Raw genomic sequence first — 16878 nt, forward strand, 5'->3', positions numbered from 1 at the left:
GTTCATTTCCTCCTCTTCCCATCTCCAGCTGAGTCAGTAAACCTCCCCACATAGGATCATTGCATATTCCTGCCCATACCCGACCCTTTTCAATTAATATCGGAGCAACAAAGCGGCATTGGACTCGTATTAAACACAGCCGCATCTCTGCACTTTTGAACATTTCACATTTGCTATTTCTCTCTTTTGCTTTCTTTGTAATCTTTTATTAGCATTGTAATTCGAGGTGCTGACAATTTAAAAGTTCGTGTCTTCACATAATTAGAATACATAGAGTGCAGCCCAATTCATAGATGGTAGAAATATAAATTTGAATATACCGCATGCATCTGAATGTGCAAGCACACCTTCATTATATTTCGATTTTAACCGCCGGAATAGCAAAGTTTTAAATATATCTTGTAAGTATTAAAAGGTCACATTTTAGGAACAGGAGTTTATTTTTTGAAACATGTACGATTCCTCGGCTGTTCGACACCAAATTGAACATTAAAAAATGTCAATATTGCTACAATACCACCAATTACCAATGCCAGCTTCAAATCTGAACTGATATCCATAGCTCACATTCTCTGGTGTGACTTTTTGGGAGTTAAATGTCATTTCCAAATACATTGGCTGTAGATTTTACTATACAACTTTTCGCAAATGAATTTATTCCTTGATGCCAGTTAAATAAGAAATCATATAAAATAGAGACAGAAGACTGAACTCGTGTTGAAAAGTTCAACTCCATTCCCACCCCCAGAAAGTTAAAATGTACTCAACATTAACACATTTCCATAGCTTTTAATCTGGTTACTACAGTGATTTAGATATACATTCTGAACAAATGTAAAATGTAAAGGCTAGCACAAAGAACAAAATGATTGTCTGAATAATGATACCGATACACTACTGAATTACTAAAAAAATAAGTATTGCGGGGGGGGGGGGGGGGGGGGAGGCAACAAGTACAGGCTGACATCATGTTAAAACAATGCTAGGCATCAAACATCCACTCAACCTTCAATGCCATTTTCTAGATTCAAAGATGTGAAAATATAATTTGGTTTACATCCTATAGGTCAGATACTTTCTAAATAGTAAGCAAGTGAACAATGTTATGAATTTTTATTGAATTGAAGTCAGCATTTCTGATAAGGTGGTAATAATGCTAAATTATCTTAATGAACATGCATGAAAAATATGATTTTTTTAATTAGCATGCATTTTACAAATTTCTGGTAAAAATCAGTAGATATGAAAGTGTCCCTTGCATGTCTGCAACATTTGTCAATATAGAATACTATCAAGTTTCCAGACTTGAAAAAATTAGGTTTGGATATTTTTGGATGTTATTTCAGCATGCTGGTTACAACAACTGTTTGCTAAGACCAGGATTTTTTTATTTGTACAACGATGAATAGAATGGCCTGGTCACCAGATGTGACTACATTGCCAGACGTTGCTACTCAATCAGGTCACCGTCCTGATGTTGCCTGTTCCAACCTTCTTCCTCAGGACATCCACCAGCCGTTCCAACCTGCGGGAAGAAAAGCAGAATAGTATTAGGAATTCATAGACTGAAAGAGGCAGTGTTTGCACTGTAGAAAGGCTGCATGGTGGTCGTTAGAAAACAAAGATGTACTGTGTAACGCAGACACTGGTACAGGATGCAGACTCATCTCTAGATTTTATTTTCAAGATTTTTATCATTCTCCGAACAGGAGATGAACTAGCAAGTTCCCCTGTTTTTATAATGCACATGGTATATTTTAAAAAGTTTTTAAAAGCTTGATTCAAGAAGCATCTTGTAAAGGCTCACGGATCCTCAAAATTATTTATAATAAAACTTTTAATAAACTGTGCAAAATCTCAGATTTAATTGTTCAGCTGCTGGATTCTTAATTTTCTTTAGAAGTGAATTCAAATTTTATTATAAGCATTACAATCTTCTAGGAAACAGCCACTGTAAGACAGATTGATTTAACTGCACTTACATAGTTGAAGTCTATGTGAAATATCTTTGAAAATCCAGATTCCAAATCCAGATTTTGGGACATTTTTCTGATACTGAACATGTGTACACTTAAATACTTTTGTTTATATCAAACACCATGTGCTGGTACTTAATTCTATTGACAAATTGTGGCAAATACTGCAGTGTCACATGGGTGCCTGAAGCTATCACAGACTATGGTCTACAGAAATAGTTTGACCTGTGTGTTCATTTGCAGTTTGCCTAAAACTTTTAGATGGAGGTTTGTACATTACTACACATCTATATTGATTTATAAGTAACACTCATGCATACAGGCTGCCAGGAAGAGCCATCACTAGTCCAGTAACATAACATCTTGTTGTTGAATACTTCAACAAGTAAGTCACAAAGCTGACCGATACAAGGTAGATGATGCAATATGGCTACTCCATGATTGAAAGGATAATATTTAATGTGATGTGTAACATGAAAAAAAATGATGCAACAAATTTTCCAGGATTTTCACAAAAGAAAACTGAAACTACTGTTTGCAAACAATTTGAACATGAATTATTTCTGACTTTGGTCAACAAACAAGGGAAAGTATCACTTGTTTTTTCCCCAAATTGAACTCCACCCGCCTCCATCAAAAATACAATAGATTTAGGTTTTGGGGATACCAGTCGTAGCTTTGAAGTTCACATTAGAAATCATGAAAAGAGTTCGGTACTCACTGCCAAGTTTGTCTCTTCCAGGAAATTCATTTTCGCTTCAGCTTCCATCAATGAAACAACTTTCTGCACCAACCCGCTAAATTCCCTGCTCCTCTCAGTTCTTTTACCAGCAACATCATACAAGGAATATTTGGTCCAGCCACATTTTTCACATAGCTGTGTTAGAAAGAGAGTCAGATTCTCCTCTACCAACCCACATGATCTCTCATGGATTTCAAGGCTGAGGGGGTCAGTCACATTGGTGTGCAATTATTTCATATTCATTCGTATTCTCATGCTGCATAGCTTAGTCTCATTGTGATGGATTAGGCCTGCCAGTAGTTACTAATGGTCCTTTACATCCCTCCCAAGGAATACACTTCAAGTATTCTATTACTATGAAAAAATACAAAACTGATGAATAAAGTCCAAGTTGAAATAACTGAACAGGTTCCAAATTAATTCCTATTTTGTTAGACGATATCTAAATAAAACTAATGTGATAGTAGAGATTTTTGAAATAAATTTTGGCATTTTAATTTTCAAAAATCTTTTTTTGAAAATCTTTTATTTGGTTTTTAACATTTTATACATCAGGTAAAAAACAAAACAATGCAAAACAACATGACCCCCCCCCCCCACTCTACCAACCAACATCCCAATAACTCAAAGAATAGCCCCACCATCCCAACCTCACACACATCCTCTCCCTAGCAGCAACCAACTCTTTAAAGTGAAGGATAAACAGACCCCATTTCTTGTGGAACCCCTCAGTCATCCCCCTCAAGGTAAACGTAACCTTCTCCAAATACACAAACTCCATCAGGTCCCGAAGCCATACTGAGGAACTGGGCGGAGAGGCTGACCTCCACCCCAACAGGTCCCGCCTGCGAGCAATCAGCGAGGCAAAGGTTAAAACACCTGTCCCCATTCCCAGCTGCAGTGCTGGCAAGTCCGACACCCCAAATATGGCCCCCAGGGGACTGGGCTCCAAATCCAACTGTAAGATCGCTGACATGGTGCTGAAAATCTCCCCAAAATTTCTCCAACTTCAGCAGGACCAGAACACGTATACATGGTTGGCAGGACCTCTCCCACATCGCTCGCAAGTGTCCTCCACCTCCTCAAACAACAAGCTCATCCTTGACCTCGTCAGGTGCACCCAGTGCACTATCGTCCCCTCACAGCACAATCCCTCCTCCAATGCCACCTCCAGCTGCTCCTCCCATTTGGCCTTAACCCCCTCCAGCGACACCATATTCTCATCCAAAATCCTATAAATCACTGAGATGACCCCCTTTCCAACCTTATCACAGACAACACCCCCTCCAACAACAAGGAGGGAGGTGTAACGGGAATGCCGGGAAAACCTTCCTTGCAAAGTCCTGCACCTGCATATATCTAAAGGCCTCCCTCCACGGAATCCAAAAAGTCTCTGTCAACTTCTACAAATTCGCCCTCCCAAAAATAGGTCCTTCATTTCCATCAACCCCGGTAACCTAGCATCCAGTCTTGCTGGCTCAAACACATGATTCTCTTGAACCGGCCTCAGTTTCAACCCCGCCCCTAACTAAAAATGCTGCCAAAATTACCTCCAAATCTTCAGCGTGACCACCACCACCGGACTGCACAAATATTTCCCAGGGGCAAACTGGAGTGGCGCCGTTGCCAGTGCTGGCAACCACAACCCCCTACAGAGCCTGCCTCCATCCTCACCCACATTGCCTCCAGATCCCTACCCCAGACCCGCACCTTCTTGGCGTTCGCCAAGAAGTAATATATCAGATTCGGAAGAGCAAAAGCCTCCAACTGCTGCCCTCTCTGAAGCACTTCGTCCAAATCCTCACCACCTTACCCACCCTACAAATGACAAAATCAACCGTTCCACCCCCATAAAAAATGCCTTCGCCAAAAAGACCGGCAAGCACTGGAATAAAAATAAAAACCACGGCACGATATTCATCTTTACCACCTGCACCTAGCCTGCCAATGATACAGGGAGGCTGTCCCACCTCAACAAAGCTGCCTTAACCCTACGCACAAGGCTGATAAAATTCAATTTACGGAATTGGATCCAGTTCTGAGCCACCTGCAGCCTCAGGTTCCTGAAATGAGTAGTCACCACACAAAATGGAAATCCCTCTCGGCCAGATCCTGTCCCCGGAGAGGAAACCAAAGAACACTGGCTCTTCTCCAAATTCAATTGATATCCAGAAAATGCCCCAAATGACCTGAGCAGCCCCATTATATTCCCCATCATGGGACCCGGGTTAGAAATATGCAACAAAAGGTTGTCAGCATACATGGACACCTTATGCTCCCCCCCCCCCCCCCCCCACACTAACCCTTCCACTTATCCAAGCTCCTCAGCGCAATGGCCGAGGGCTCATACGCCAGCGCAAACAAAAGGGGGGCATGGGACACTGCTGTCTCATTCCCCTCTGCAGCTGCAAATAACCCGAGTTCACCTCATTTGTACGAACATTCGCCTGCGGTTTCTTATATAACACTTTGACACATGCCACAAACTTCGGCCCAATCCCAAACCACTCCAAAATCGCAAACAACTAATATCACTCCTCATCCAGCGCCACCACCATCTCAAACTCTCCGCCTTTCTGATGGGGAGAGCACCATGTTTAACAAGTGACGCACATTCGAGGACAACTGCATACCCTTTACAAACCCTGTCTGATCCTCCCAAATCACCTGCTGAAGGCACTCCTCCAACCTAAGTGGCAACACTTTGGCAAGAATCTTGACATCCACATTCAACAGAGATATTGGCTGATATGACCCACACTCCACTGGAACCTTATACTTTTTTACCAGCAGCGAAATAGGTGCCTATCCCATCGTCTCCGGGAGCGCTCCAATGCCTTGGTTACCTCAGGCAACTGAATATTAGAGTGAGACTAGCTGTCTCACTCTAATATGCAGATTTGCCAAAAATGCTCCCGCTCACAATGGGTGGGCGTCTCACGATATCGCGTTAGATTTGAAGAGGTGTAGCGAGCCGGGTAGATACTGGAAGTGGGTTCTCCCAGCAGTTACCAGCCATGTTGCACCGCATGCGGCACACTGCTTTTCGAGTGCACTGTGGCTGGTAGATCGCGCCCATTCTCTTCTTTAGTAAGGATTCCATTACTTTTCCTACCACTAATCTTACAGTCTGACTTGACACTCCAGTGCAGTTTAAGGTAGCTGCCCTTCAGTTGAGATGACTGAGGGCACATCCACTTGTTCAGGTAGGTGCTAAAAATATCATAACACCTTCGGAGAAGAGCAGGGAGTTTCCCCACATCCTTGACAGTATTCTTTTTTCAATATCAATGCCAGTACAAAAATAAGATTAACAGGCTATTCCTTTCAATATTATTTGTAGAATCTTGATGTGTTCAATTGGCTGACACATTTACAGATACACCAACAATGCGAAACTTCAAAAATTAATTTATACAAATTGGTTTAACACATTTGTCAGAGAGATGAACTACTACTTTTCTACAGGGTGGAGGTTATACATGTTTTTCTATAGGGTGGAGGTTATTTTATACAACAATGCAAAAATGTGTCTTAGACTAAGGGTTCATTAATTTCAAACACAATGGGTGGGGCTGGGATAGACATTAGAATTTTAAAAACTGGACTTGCGGTTGCGGCTATGCCTAGGTAGGTCGCACGTTCGGCAGCTCCCGCCAGGAACGGACTTTTGGGCTCTTCAGAGGGGCCCCAACGGCAATTGTTCGACGGCTTCCAGTGTGGGAAGGTGACAGCAAGATCCGCCCGACATTATATGGATTCGACCAGGAGTGGAGCGGCTAAAGAAGTGACCCTGGTTCAGCGAAAAGTGCGAGGGAGGAAAAGCAAGATGGCGGCGGGTGGAGACCAAGCAGCGTGGGCGCAGTGGTCGCAGGAGCAGCAGGAGTTTCTTAAACGCTGCTTTGAGGAGCTGAAGACAGAAATGCTGGCACCAATGAAGGCAGCGATTGAGAAGCTTGTGGAGACCCAGAAGGCCCAAGGGGCGGCGATCTGGGAAGTGCGGCAAAAAGCTTTGGAGAACGAGGATGAGATCTTGGGCCTGGCGGTGAAGGTGGAGGCGCACGAGGCGCTGCACAAGAAGTGGGCGGAAAAATTCGAGGACCTGGAGAATAGGTCGAGGAGGAAGAATCTTTGGATTCTGGGTCTCCCTGAAGGAGTGGAGGGGCCCGTTGCCGGGGCATATATGAGCATGATGCTCAATTCGCTGATGGGCGCGGGAGCTTTCCCGAGGCCCCTGGAGCTGGATGGGGCTCATCGGGTCCTGGCAAGGAGACCCAAAGCCAACGAGCCGCCAAGGGCTGTCGTGGTGAGGTTCCACCGCTTTGTGGACAGAGAGTGTGTCCTGAGATGGGCCAAAAAAGAGAGGAGCAGCAGGTGGGAGAACACGGAGATCCGAATTTATCAGGACTGGAGTGCGGAGGTGGCTAAGAAGAGGGCTGGTTTCAACCGGGCTAAGGCGGTGCTCCATCGGAAGGGGGTGAAGTTCGGTATGCTGCAGCCAGCGCGATTGTGGGTCATGTTCCAAGATCGGCACCACAATTTTGAAACGCCTGATGAGGCATGGAACTTTATACAGACTGAAAGGGTTGGACTCAAATTGAGGGTTTGTCGTGGGGGGATGTTTACTGTGTTTACTGCGTTTGGGGAATGTTCTTTTTGTTTGAGTGCTGGGTGGGGAATGGTGAATGGATATGATGTGGGGGCTATGGGAGAGTGTGGGCGTCGGTGTTGGAGGGGCAGGGCCCCCACGGAGGAAGAGGGGGGTGGAGGCCCGGGGATGGGGAGTTGGGGTAAGGCCGCAAAAAGGAGCTGCGCCAGAGGGGGCGGGGCCGGCTCAGGAAAGCGCGGGCTTTTCCCCGCGTTAGGGAAGGATGGGGGCGGGGCCGGGGGGGGGGGGAAGGGCGGTTCTGGAGAGGAGTGCACACTGACTGCCAAGGGGTGGGGGAATTCTAACACTGGGGGGTCGATGGACTGGCAGGAGAGGCTGGGGTCAGCAGGAGTCAGCTGACTTACGGGAGTGTTATGGGGGGAGCAAAATGGCTAGATGAGGATCTAGCGGGGGGGGGGAACTGGGTTGCTGCTGCATTGGCCAAAAGGTAGCTGGAATTAGGAGAGGAAGTCGGGGCGGGGGTCCGCCGCCTGGGGGACTGGAGGGTGCGGGAGGCGCGGGCACGTGGCTGGCCTAGAAAAGGAGATGGCTAGTCAGCGGGGGGGGGGGGGGTGGGGGGCGAGTAGCCCCCCGATCCGGCTGATAGCCTGGAATGTGAGGGGCCGGTCAAGAGGGCCCGGGTGTTCGCGCAGTTAAAGGGACTAAAGGCAGACGTGGTTATGCTCCAGGAGACACATCTGAAGGTGGCCAATCAGGTTAGGCTGAGAAAGGGATGGGTAGGGCAGGTCTTTCATTCAGGGCTGGATGCGAAGAACCGAGGGATTTCAATACTGGTGGGGAAGCGGGTGTCGTTCGAGGTACTGAATATTGTAGTGGATAATGGAGGTCGATATGTGATGGTGAGTGGTAGGTTGCAGGGGCTGTGGGTGGCACTGGTGAACGTATATGCCCCGATTTATGAAACGCATGTTGGGTCGGATTCTTGATCTGGAGGTAGGAAGCTTGATAATGGGGGGGGGGGGGGGGGGGGAACGGGGACTTCAACACGGTGCTGGATCCAGCACTGGACCGTTCTAGGTCCAGGATGGGTAAGAGGCCGGCTGCGGCCAAGGTGCTCAGGGGTTTATGGACCAGATGGGGGGAGTGGATCCATGGAGGTTTGCCAGGCCGCTGGCCAGGGAATTTTCCTTCCTTTCCCACGTCCATAGAGCCTACTCCCGGATAGATTTTTTCATTTTGAGTAGGGCGCTAATCCCGAAAGTGGAGGGAACGGAATATTCGGCTATAGCCACCTCGGACCACGCCCTGCATTGTGTGGAGCTGGAGTTCGGGTAGGAGAGGGACCAGCGCCCGCTGTGGCGCATCGATGTGGGACTGTTGGTGGATGAGAGGGTGTGCGGGCGGGTGCGGGGGTGTATTGAAAGATATTTGGAGGCCAACGACAACGGGGAGGTGCAGGTGGGGGTAGTCTGGGAGGCGTTGAAGGCGGTGGTCAGGGGAGAGCTAATCTCCATTAGGGCCCACAGGGCGAAGAAAGAGGGGAGGGAGAGGTTGGTGGGGGAGATTCTAAGGGTAGCCAGGAGGTATGCAGAGGCCCCCGAGGAGGGGCTACTTAGGGAGCGACGGAACCTCCAGACGGAATTCGACCTGTTGACCACGGGGAAAGCAGAGGCATAGTGGAGGAAAACGCAGGGGGCGACGTGTGAGTATGGGGAGAAGGCGAGTCGGATGCTGGCACATCAGCTTCGTAAGAGGCAGGCAACGAGGGAGATAGGTGGAGTTTTTAAAAAAATATTTTATTGAAAATTTTTGGTCAACCAACACAGTACATTGTGCATCCTTTACACAATATTATAACAACACAAATAACAATGACCTATTTTATAAACAGAAAATGAATAAATAATAAATAACAAAAATGAAAACTAACCCTAATTGGCAACTGCCTTATCACAAGTAACACTCTCCAAAAATATAATTTAACAGTCCAATATATAATTATCTGTAGCAACGACCTATACATATTATACAGTATATATTAACAACCCTGAGAGTCCTTCTGGTTCCTCCTCCTCCCCCCCCTCCCCCCCGATCCTGGGCTGCTGCTGCTGCCTTCTTTTTTACCATTCCATCTATCCCTCTGCGAGGTATTCGACGAACGGTTGCCACCGCCTGGTGAACCCTTGAGCCGACCCCCTTAGAACAAACTTAATCCGCTCTAGCTTTATAAACCCTGCCATGTCATTTATCCAGGTCTCCACCCCCGGGGGCTTGGCTTCTTTCCACATTAGCAATATCCTGCGCCGGGCTACTAGGGACGCAAAGGCCAAAACATCGGCCTCTCTCGCCTCCTGCACTCCCGGCTCTTGTGCAACCCCAAATATAGCCAACCCCCAGCTTGGTTCGACCCGGACCCCCACTACTTTTGAAAGCACCTTTGTCACCCCCATCCAAAACCCCTGTAGTGCCGGGCATGACCAAAACATATGGGTATGATTCGCTGGGCTTCTCGACCACCTCGCACACCTATCCTCCACCCCAAAAAATTTACTGAGCCGTGCTCCAGTCATATGCGCCCTGTGTAATACCTTAAACTGAATCAGGCTTAGCCTGGCACACGAGGACGATGAGTTTACCCTGCTTAGGGCATCTGCCCACAGCCCCTCCTCGATCTCCTCCCCCAGCTCTTCTTCCCATTTCCCTTTTAGTTCATCTACCATAGTCTCCCCTTCGTCCCTCATTTCCCTATATATATCTGACACCTTACCATCCCCCACTCATGTCTTTGAGATCACTCTGTCCTGCACCTCTTGTGTCGGGAGCTGCGGGAATTCCCTCACCTGTTGCCTCGCAAAAGCCCTCAGTTGCATATACCTGAATGCATTCCCTTGGGGCAACCCATATTTCTCGGTCAGCGCTCCCAGACTCGCGAACTTCCCATCCACAAACAGATCTTTCAGTTGCGTTATTCCTGCTCTTTGCCACATTCCATATCCCCCATCTATTCCCCCCCGGGGCAAACCTATGGTTGTTTCTTATCGGGGACCCCCCCCAAGGCTCCAGTCTTTCCCCTATGCCGTCTCCACTGTCCCCAAATCTTCAGTGTAGCCCCCACCACCGGGCTTGTGGTGTAGTTCCTCGGTGAGAACGGCAATGGAGCTGTCAACATAGCCTGTAGGCTAGTCCCCCTACAGGACGCCCTCTCTAATCTCTTCCACGCCGCTCCCTCCTCCTCTCCCATCCACTTACTCACCATTGAAATATTAGCGGCCCAATAATACTCACTTAGGCTCGGTAGTGCCAGCCCCCCCCCTATCCCTGCTACGCTGTAAGAATCCCTTCCTCACTCTCGGGGTCTTCCCGGCCCACACAAAACCCATGATGCTCTTTTCAATCCTTTTAAAAAAAGCCTTCGTGATCACCACCGGGAGGCACTGAAACACAAAGAGGAATCTCGGGAGGACCACCATCTTAACCGCCTGCACCCTCCCTGCCAGTGACAGGGATACCATATCCCATCTCTTGAAATCCTCCTCCATTTGTTCCACCAACCGCATTAAATTTAACCTATGCAATGTGCCCCAATTCTTGGCTATCTGGATCCCCAGGTAACGAAAGTCCCTTGTTACCTTCCTCAACGGTAGGTCCTCTATTTCTCTACTCTGTTCCCCTGGATGCACCACAAACAACTCACTTTTCCCCATGTTCAATTTATACCCTGAAAAATCCCCAAACTCCCCAAGTATCCGCATTATTTCTGGCATCCCCTCCGCCGGGTCTGCCACATATAGGAACAAATCATCCGCATACAATGATACCCGGTGTTCTTCTCCTCCTCTAAGTACTCCCCTCCACTTCTTGGAACCCCTCAACGCTATCGCCAGGGGCTCAATCGCCAGGGGCTCAATCGCCAGTGCAAACAATAATGGGGACAGAGGGCATCCCTGCCTTGTCCCTCTATGGAGCCGAAAATATGCAGATCCCCGTCCATTCGTGACCACGCTCACCATCGGGGCCCTATACAACAGCTGCACCCATCTAACATACCCCTCTCCAAAACCAAATCTCCTCAACACCTCCCACAAATAATCCCACTCCACTCTATCAAATGCTTTCTCGGCATCCATCGCCACTACTATCTCCGTTTCCCCCTCTGGTGGGGGCATCATCATTACCCCTAACAGCCTCCGTATATTCGTGTTCAGCTGTCTCCCCTTCACAAACCCCGTTTGGTCCTCGTGGACCACCCCCGGGACACATTCCTCTATTCTCATTGCCATTACCTTGGCCAGGATCTTGGCATCTACATTTAGGAGGGAAATAGGTCTATAGGACCCGCATTATAGCGGGTCCTTTTCCTTCTTTAAGAGAAGCGATATCGTTGCTTCAGACATAGTCGGGGGCAGTTGTCCCCTTTCCTTTGCCTCATTAAAGGTCCTCGTCAATACCGGGGCGAGCAAGTCCACATATTTTCTATAGAATTCGACTGGGAATCCATCCGGTCCCGGGGCCTTTCCCGCCTGCATGCTCCTAATTCCTTTCACCACTTCTTCTACCTCGATCTGTGCTCCCAGTCCCACCCTTTCCTGCTCTTCCACCTTGGGAAATTCCAGCCGATCCAAAAAGCCCATCATTCTCTCCCTCCCATCCGGGGGTTGAGCTTCATATAATTTTTTATAAAATGTCTTGAACACTCCATTCACTCTCTCCGCTCCATCTCTCCTTCCTCATCCCTCACTCCCCCTATTTCCCTCGCTGCTCCCCTTTTCCTCAATTGGTGTGCCAGCAACCTGCTCGCCTTCTCCCCATATTCGTACTGTACACCCTGTGCCTTCCTCCATTGTGCCTCTGCAGTGCCCGTAGTCAGCAAGTCAAATTCTACATGTAGCCTTTGCCTTTCCCTGTACAGTCCCTCCTCCGGTGCTTCCGCATATTGTCTGTCCACCCTCAAAAGTTCTTGCAGCAACCGCTCCCGTTCCTTACTCTCCTGCTTCCCTTTATGTGCCCTGATTGATATCAGCTCCCCTCTAACCACCGCCTTCAGCGCCTCCCAGACCACTCCCACCTGGACCTCCCCATTATCATTGAGTTCCAAGTAGTTTTCAATGCACCCCCTCACCCTTAGACACACCCCCTCATCTGCCATTAGTCCCATGTCCATTCTCCAGGGTGGGCGCCCTCCTGTTTCCTCCCCTATCTCCAAGTCTACCCAGTGTGGAGCGTGATCCGAAATGGCTATAGCCGTATACTCCATTCCCCTCACCTTCGGGATCAACGCCCTTCCCAGCACAAAAAAGTCTATTCGCGAGTAGACTTTATGGACATAGGAGAAAAACGAGAACTCCTTACTCCTAGGTCTGCTAAATCTCCACGGGTCTACACCTCCCATCTGCTCCATAAAATCTTTAAGTACCTTGGCTGCTGCCGGCCTCCTTCCAGTCCTGGACTTCGACCTATCCAGCCCTGGTTCCAACACCGTATTAAAATCTCCCCCCATTATCAGCTTTCCCATCTCTAGGTCCGGAATGCGTCCTAGCATCCGCCTCATAAAATTGGCATCATCCCAGTTCGGGGCATATACGTTTACCAAAACCACCGTCTCCCCCTGTAGTTTGCCACTCACCATCACGTATCTGCCCCCGTTATCCGCCACTATAGTCTGAGATTGGTGGAGTTAAGGATAGAGGGGGGGAATACAGTGCGGAGAGAATAAATGAGGTATTTAGGGACTTCTATGGGGATCTGTACAGGTCTGAGCCCCCAGCGGGGGAGGAGAGGATGCGACGATTCCTAGATCAGCTGAGGTTCCCGAGGTGGAGGAGGACGAGGTGGCTGGTTTGGGGGCGCCGATTGGGCTGGAGGAGCTGGTTAAAGGATTGGGGAGCATGCAGGCGGGGAAGGCCCCGGGGCCGGATGGGTTCCCGGTTGAATTCTACCGGAAATACGTGGACCTGCTGGGCCCGTTGCTAGTGAGGACTTTTAATAAGGCGAGGGAGCGGGGGGACCTTGCCCCCGACAATGTCCAGGGCGCTGATTTCTTTGATCTTGAAGCGGGACAAGGATCCATTGCAATGTGGGTCGTATAGACCGATCTCGCTCCTCAATGTTGACGCTAAGTTGCTGGCGAAGGTGCTGGCTACGAGAATTGAGGACTGTGTCCCGGGGGTGATTCATGAGGACCAGACGGGATTTGTGAAGGGTAGGCAGCTAAACACAAATGTGCGGAGGCTCCTCAATGTGATTATGATGCCCACGGTGGAGGGGGAAGCGGAGGTAGTGGCAGCTATGGACGCGGAGAAGGCCTTTGAACTGGTGGAGTGGGAGTATCTTTGGGAAGTGTTGCGGAGGTTTGGGTTCGGGGAGGGGTTCATCAGTTGGGTCAGGCTGCTATATAGAGCCCCAGTGGCAAGTGTGGCTACGAACCGGCGGAGGTCGGAGTACTTTCGGCTGTACCGGGGGACGAGGCAGGGGTGCCCCCTATCCCCCTTGTTGTTTGCACTGGCAATTGAGCCGCTGGCTATGGCCAGCACTGAGGGAGTCCAGGAAATGGAGGGGACTGGTCCGGGGGGGAGAGGAACACCGGGTGTCGTTGTATGCCGACGACCTGTTGTTGTATGTGGCGGATCCAGTGGAGGGGATGGCGGAGGTCATGCGGATCCTTAGGGAGTTTGGGGACTTTTCGGGGTATAAACTCAACGTAGGGAAGAGTGAGCTCTTTGTGGTGCATTCAGGGGACCAGGGAAGGGGGATAGACAAGCTGCCGCTGAAGAGGGCGGAAAGGAGCTTTCGGTACCTGGGGATCCAAGTAGCTAGGAGTTGGGGGGGCCCTGCACAAGCTCAATTTGACGCGGTTGGTGGAGCAGATGAAGGAGGATTTTAAAAGATGGGATATGCTGCCACTCTCACTAGCGGGTAGGGTGCAGTCGGTCAAAATGACGGTCCTCCCGAGATTTCTCTTTGTGTTCCAGTGCCATCCCATTATGAGCCCCAAGGCCTTTTTCAAACGGGTAAGCAGGAGCATCATGGGATTTGTGTGGGTGAATCAGACCCCGAGGGTGAAGAGGGTGTATCTGGAGCGTAGCAGGGACAGGGGGGGGGGGCTGGCGATGCCAAATTTGTGTGGCTATTACTGGGCAGCCAATGTGGCGATGATCCGTAGGTGGGTAATGGAGGGAGAGGGGGCGGCATGGAAGAGGCTAGAGATGGCGTCCTGTGTGGGCACGAGCCTGAGGGCACTGGTGACGGCACCGCTGCCGCTCTCGCCGACAAGGTACACCATGAGTCCGGTGGTGGCGGCGACGCTGAAGATCTGGGGGCAGTGGAGGCGACACAGGGGCGAGGTGGGAGCCTCGGTTTGGTCCCCGATTCGGGAGAATCATCGGTTCGTCCCGGGAAGGATGGATGGGGGGTTTCAGAGCTGGCATCGGGCAGGGATTAGAAGAATGGGGGACCTGTTCATCGATGGGACGTTTGTGAGCCTAGGGGCGCTGGAGGAGAAGTTTGGGCTACCCCCGGGAAATGCTTTCAGGTACATGCAAGTGAGGACGTTTGTGAGGCAGCAGGTGAGGGAATTCCCGCTGCTTCCGGCACGTGGGATTCAGGACGGGGTGATTTTGGGTGTATGGGTTGGAGAATGCAAGGTTTCGGCGATTTACCAGGAGCTGAAGGAAGATAAGGAGGCCTCGGTGGAGGAGTTAAAGGACAAGTGGGAGGAGGAGCTTGGGGAGGAGATAGATGAGTGTCTGTGGGCTGATGCCCTGAGTAGGGTTAATTCTTCCTCCTCTTGCGCGAGGCTCAGCCTAATACAGTTCAAAGTTACTCACAGAGCGCATATGACAGGGGCGAGGTTGAGTAGGTTCTTTGGGGTGGAGGACAGATGTGGGAGGTGCTCAGGGAGCCCAGCAAATCTCGTCCATATGTTCTGGTCGTGCCCGGCGCTGGATGGATTTTGGAGGGGTATCGCAAGGACTATGTCCAAGGTGGTGAATGCCCGGGTCAAGCCGAGCTGGGGATTGGCATTGTTTGGGGTATCGGACGAGCCGGGAGTGCAGGAGGCGAAAGAGGCCGGTATTCTGGCCTTTGCGTCCCTGGTAGCCCGGCGGAGGATTTTGCTGCTATGGAAAAATGCAAAGCCCCCTAGTGTGGAAGCTTGGATCAATGACATGGCAGGGTTCATCAAGCTGGAGAGGATAAAGTTTGCCTTGCGAGGGTCTGTGCAGGGGTTCCTCAGGCGGTGGCAACCGTTCCTAGACTATCTCGCGGAGCATTAAGAGGAGGCCAGCAGCAGCAGCAGCCCAAGGGCCGGGGGGAGGGAGGGAGGGGGGGGTTTCTCTTGGGGTGGCGTTTGGGTGACGGTGTTTTTTTCCCCCCTATTTGTGGTTTTAAATGTTTTATGGGGGGTTATTGTATATGGGGGAAATCCAATGTATAATTTCTGATTGTTGTGTTCTTGTTTCTTTCTTTTTGTTGGGGGGGGGGGTTTGTTGAAAATTTGATGAAAAATTTGAATAAATATATTTTTTTAAAAAAAAGAATTAAAAAAACTACCTGACCTCAATCCACCTACTTCCCAGTTTAACAGAGGCAGGTTGGCAGTTTAAACATTTTGATGAGACTGACTAATTTAACCTGATTTTCAGGTTTTACAGTGGTTGGCTGGCTTTCCCAGGCCTTGATAGCTGAAGGAGGTGAGGATAGTGAGGGAAGAAGATAAGTACATTTACAGGATTGCTTGTAAGCCACAATGCTCCTCCCTTTGGACCCCACACAAAAAAACCTCCAAGATCAACCCCCATCACTCCCTCAACACTGGAGTGGAAGATATGACTTACCATTGCAGCCAATGCTAGCATCTTCCCAATGAGGCTGACCTCTGAGCGGAACATTTGGTCATGATAAAAGACGCACAGTGTGATGTTGAAGAACAGACTTCTATCCAAAACTCTGACACCCTACCTGTTAACATCCAGGCAAATGATCGTTATCTCGATCTTTTATGGTTGCATGACAATGACAATTTAATACAGTCCTTCTCCATTTGGTGCAGTGTCAGAATTCTTAGCTTTCTACAAAATGGAGATTTTGTAGTGTTATAATACTGTGCCAACATGGGCTGTTTTCTACTTGACTTCACAATAATACTGTATCAGATTGTACTTGACTACTTGTAAGATATGCACTACTGTGAATTAACGAAAAATTATACAACGTTTCATTTTAAATAAAGATATTTTTACTTAGGTTGAGTAGTTCCATGAGAGCAGCACCCAACTGGAGACCTGTGACTACTGAGTGTCACTCTCCACTCTTTAATGCCAACAAATGGATGGCCAATACAAAGAGATGTTGGTCGCAATCTACCGGCCGCGTTGCGCTCAAGCGAGAGCGCAACATGGCCGGTAGATCCCAGGAGAGGCCTCCCACGATCTCCCTGACATCCTTTACACCTTGCAGGATATACCCCGAGGCCCGCAAGGCATCAAAATCCTGTCCAAACAGGGCGTGACCAAACAGCATGCACCTAAGTAGGGTTTAAACCTACATAGGCAAGC

General features: G+C 49.1%; 1 protein-coding gene across 7 annotated transcripts in view; it reads right to left on the reverse strand.

Annotated features, from left to right (window-relative positions):
- Positions 1 to 769: 769 nt before the first annotated feature.
- The window catches only part of mipol1 (mirror-image polydactyly 1), a 654701-nt gene continuing 638592 nt past the window's right edge, over positions 770 to 16878 (reverse strand). For all 7 annotated transcript variants that reach the window (XM_072488851.1, XM_072488861.1, XM_072488810.1 and 4 more), the window contains one exon: positions 770 to 1525. In XM_072488851.1, the coding sequence (XP_072344952.1) occupies positions 1459 to 1525 (67 nt within the window). In that variant the 3' untranslated portion in view covers positions 770 to 1458. The remainder of the gene's footprint in view (positions 1526 to 16878) is intronic.

Source organism: Scyliorhinus torazame, chromosome 2 (assembly GCF_047496885.1).
Source record: "Scyliorhinus torazame isolate Kashiwa2021f chromosome 2, sScyTor2.1, whole genome shotgun sequence".
NCBI classification, from domain to species: domain Eukaryota; kingdom Metazoa; phylum Chordata; class Chondrichthyes; order Carcharhiniformes; family Scyliorhinidae; genus Scyliorhinus; species Scyliorhinus torazame.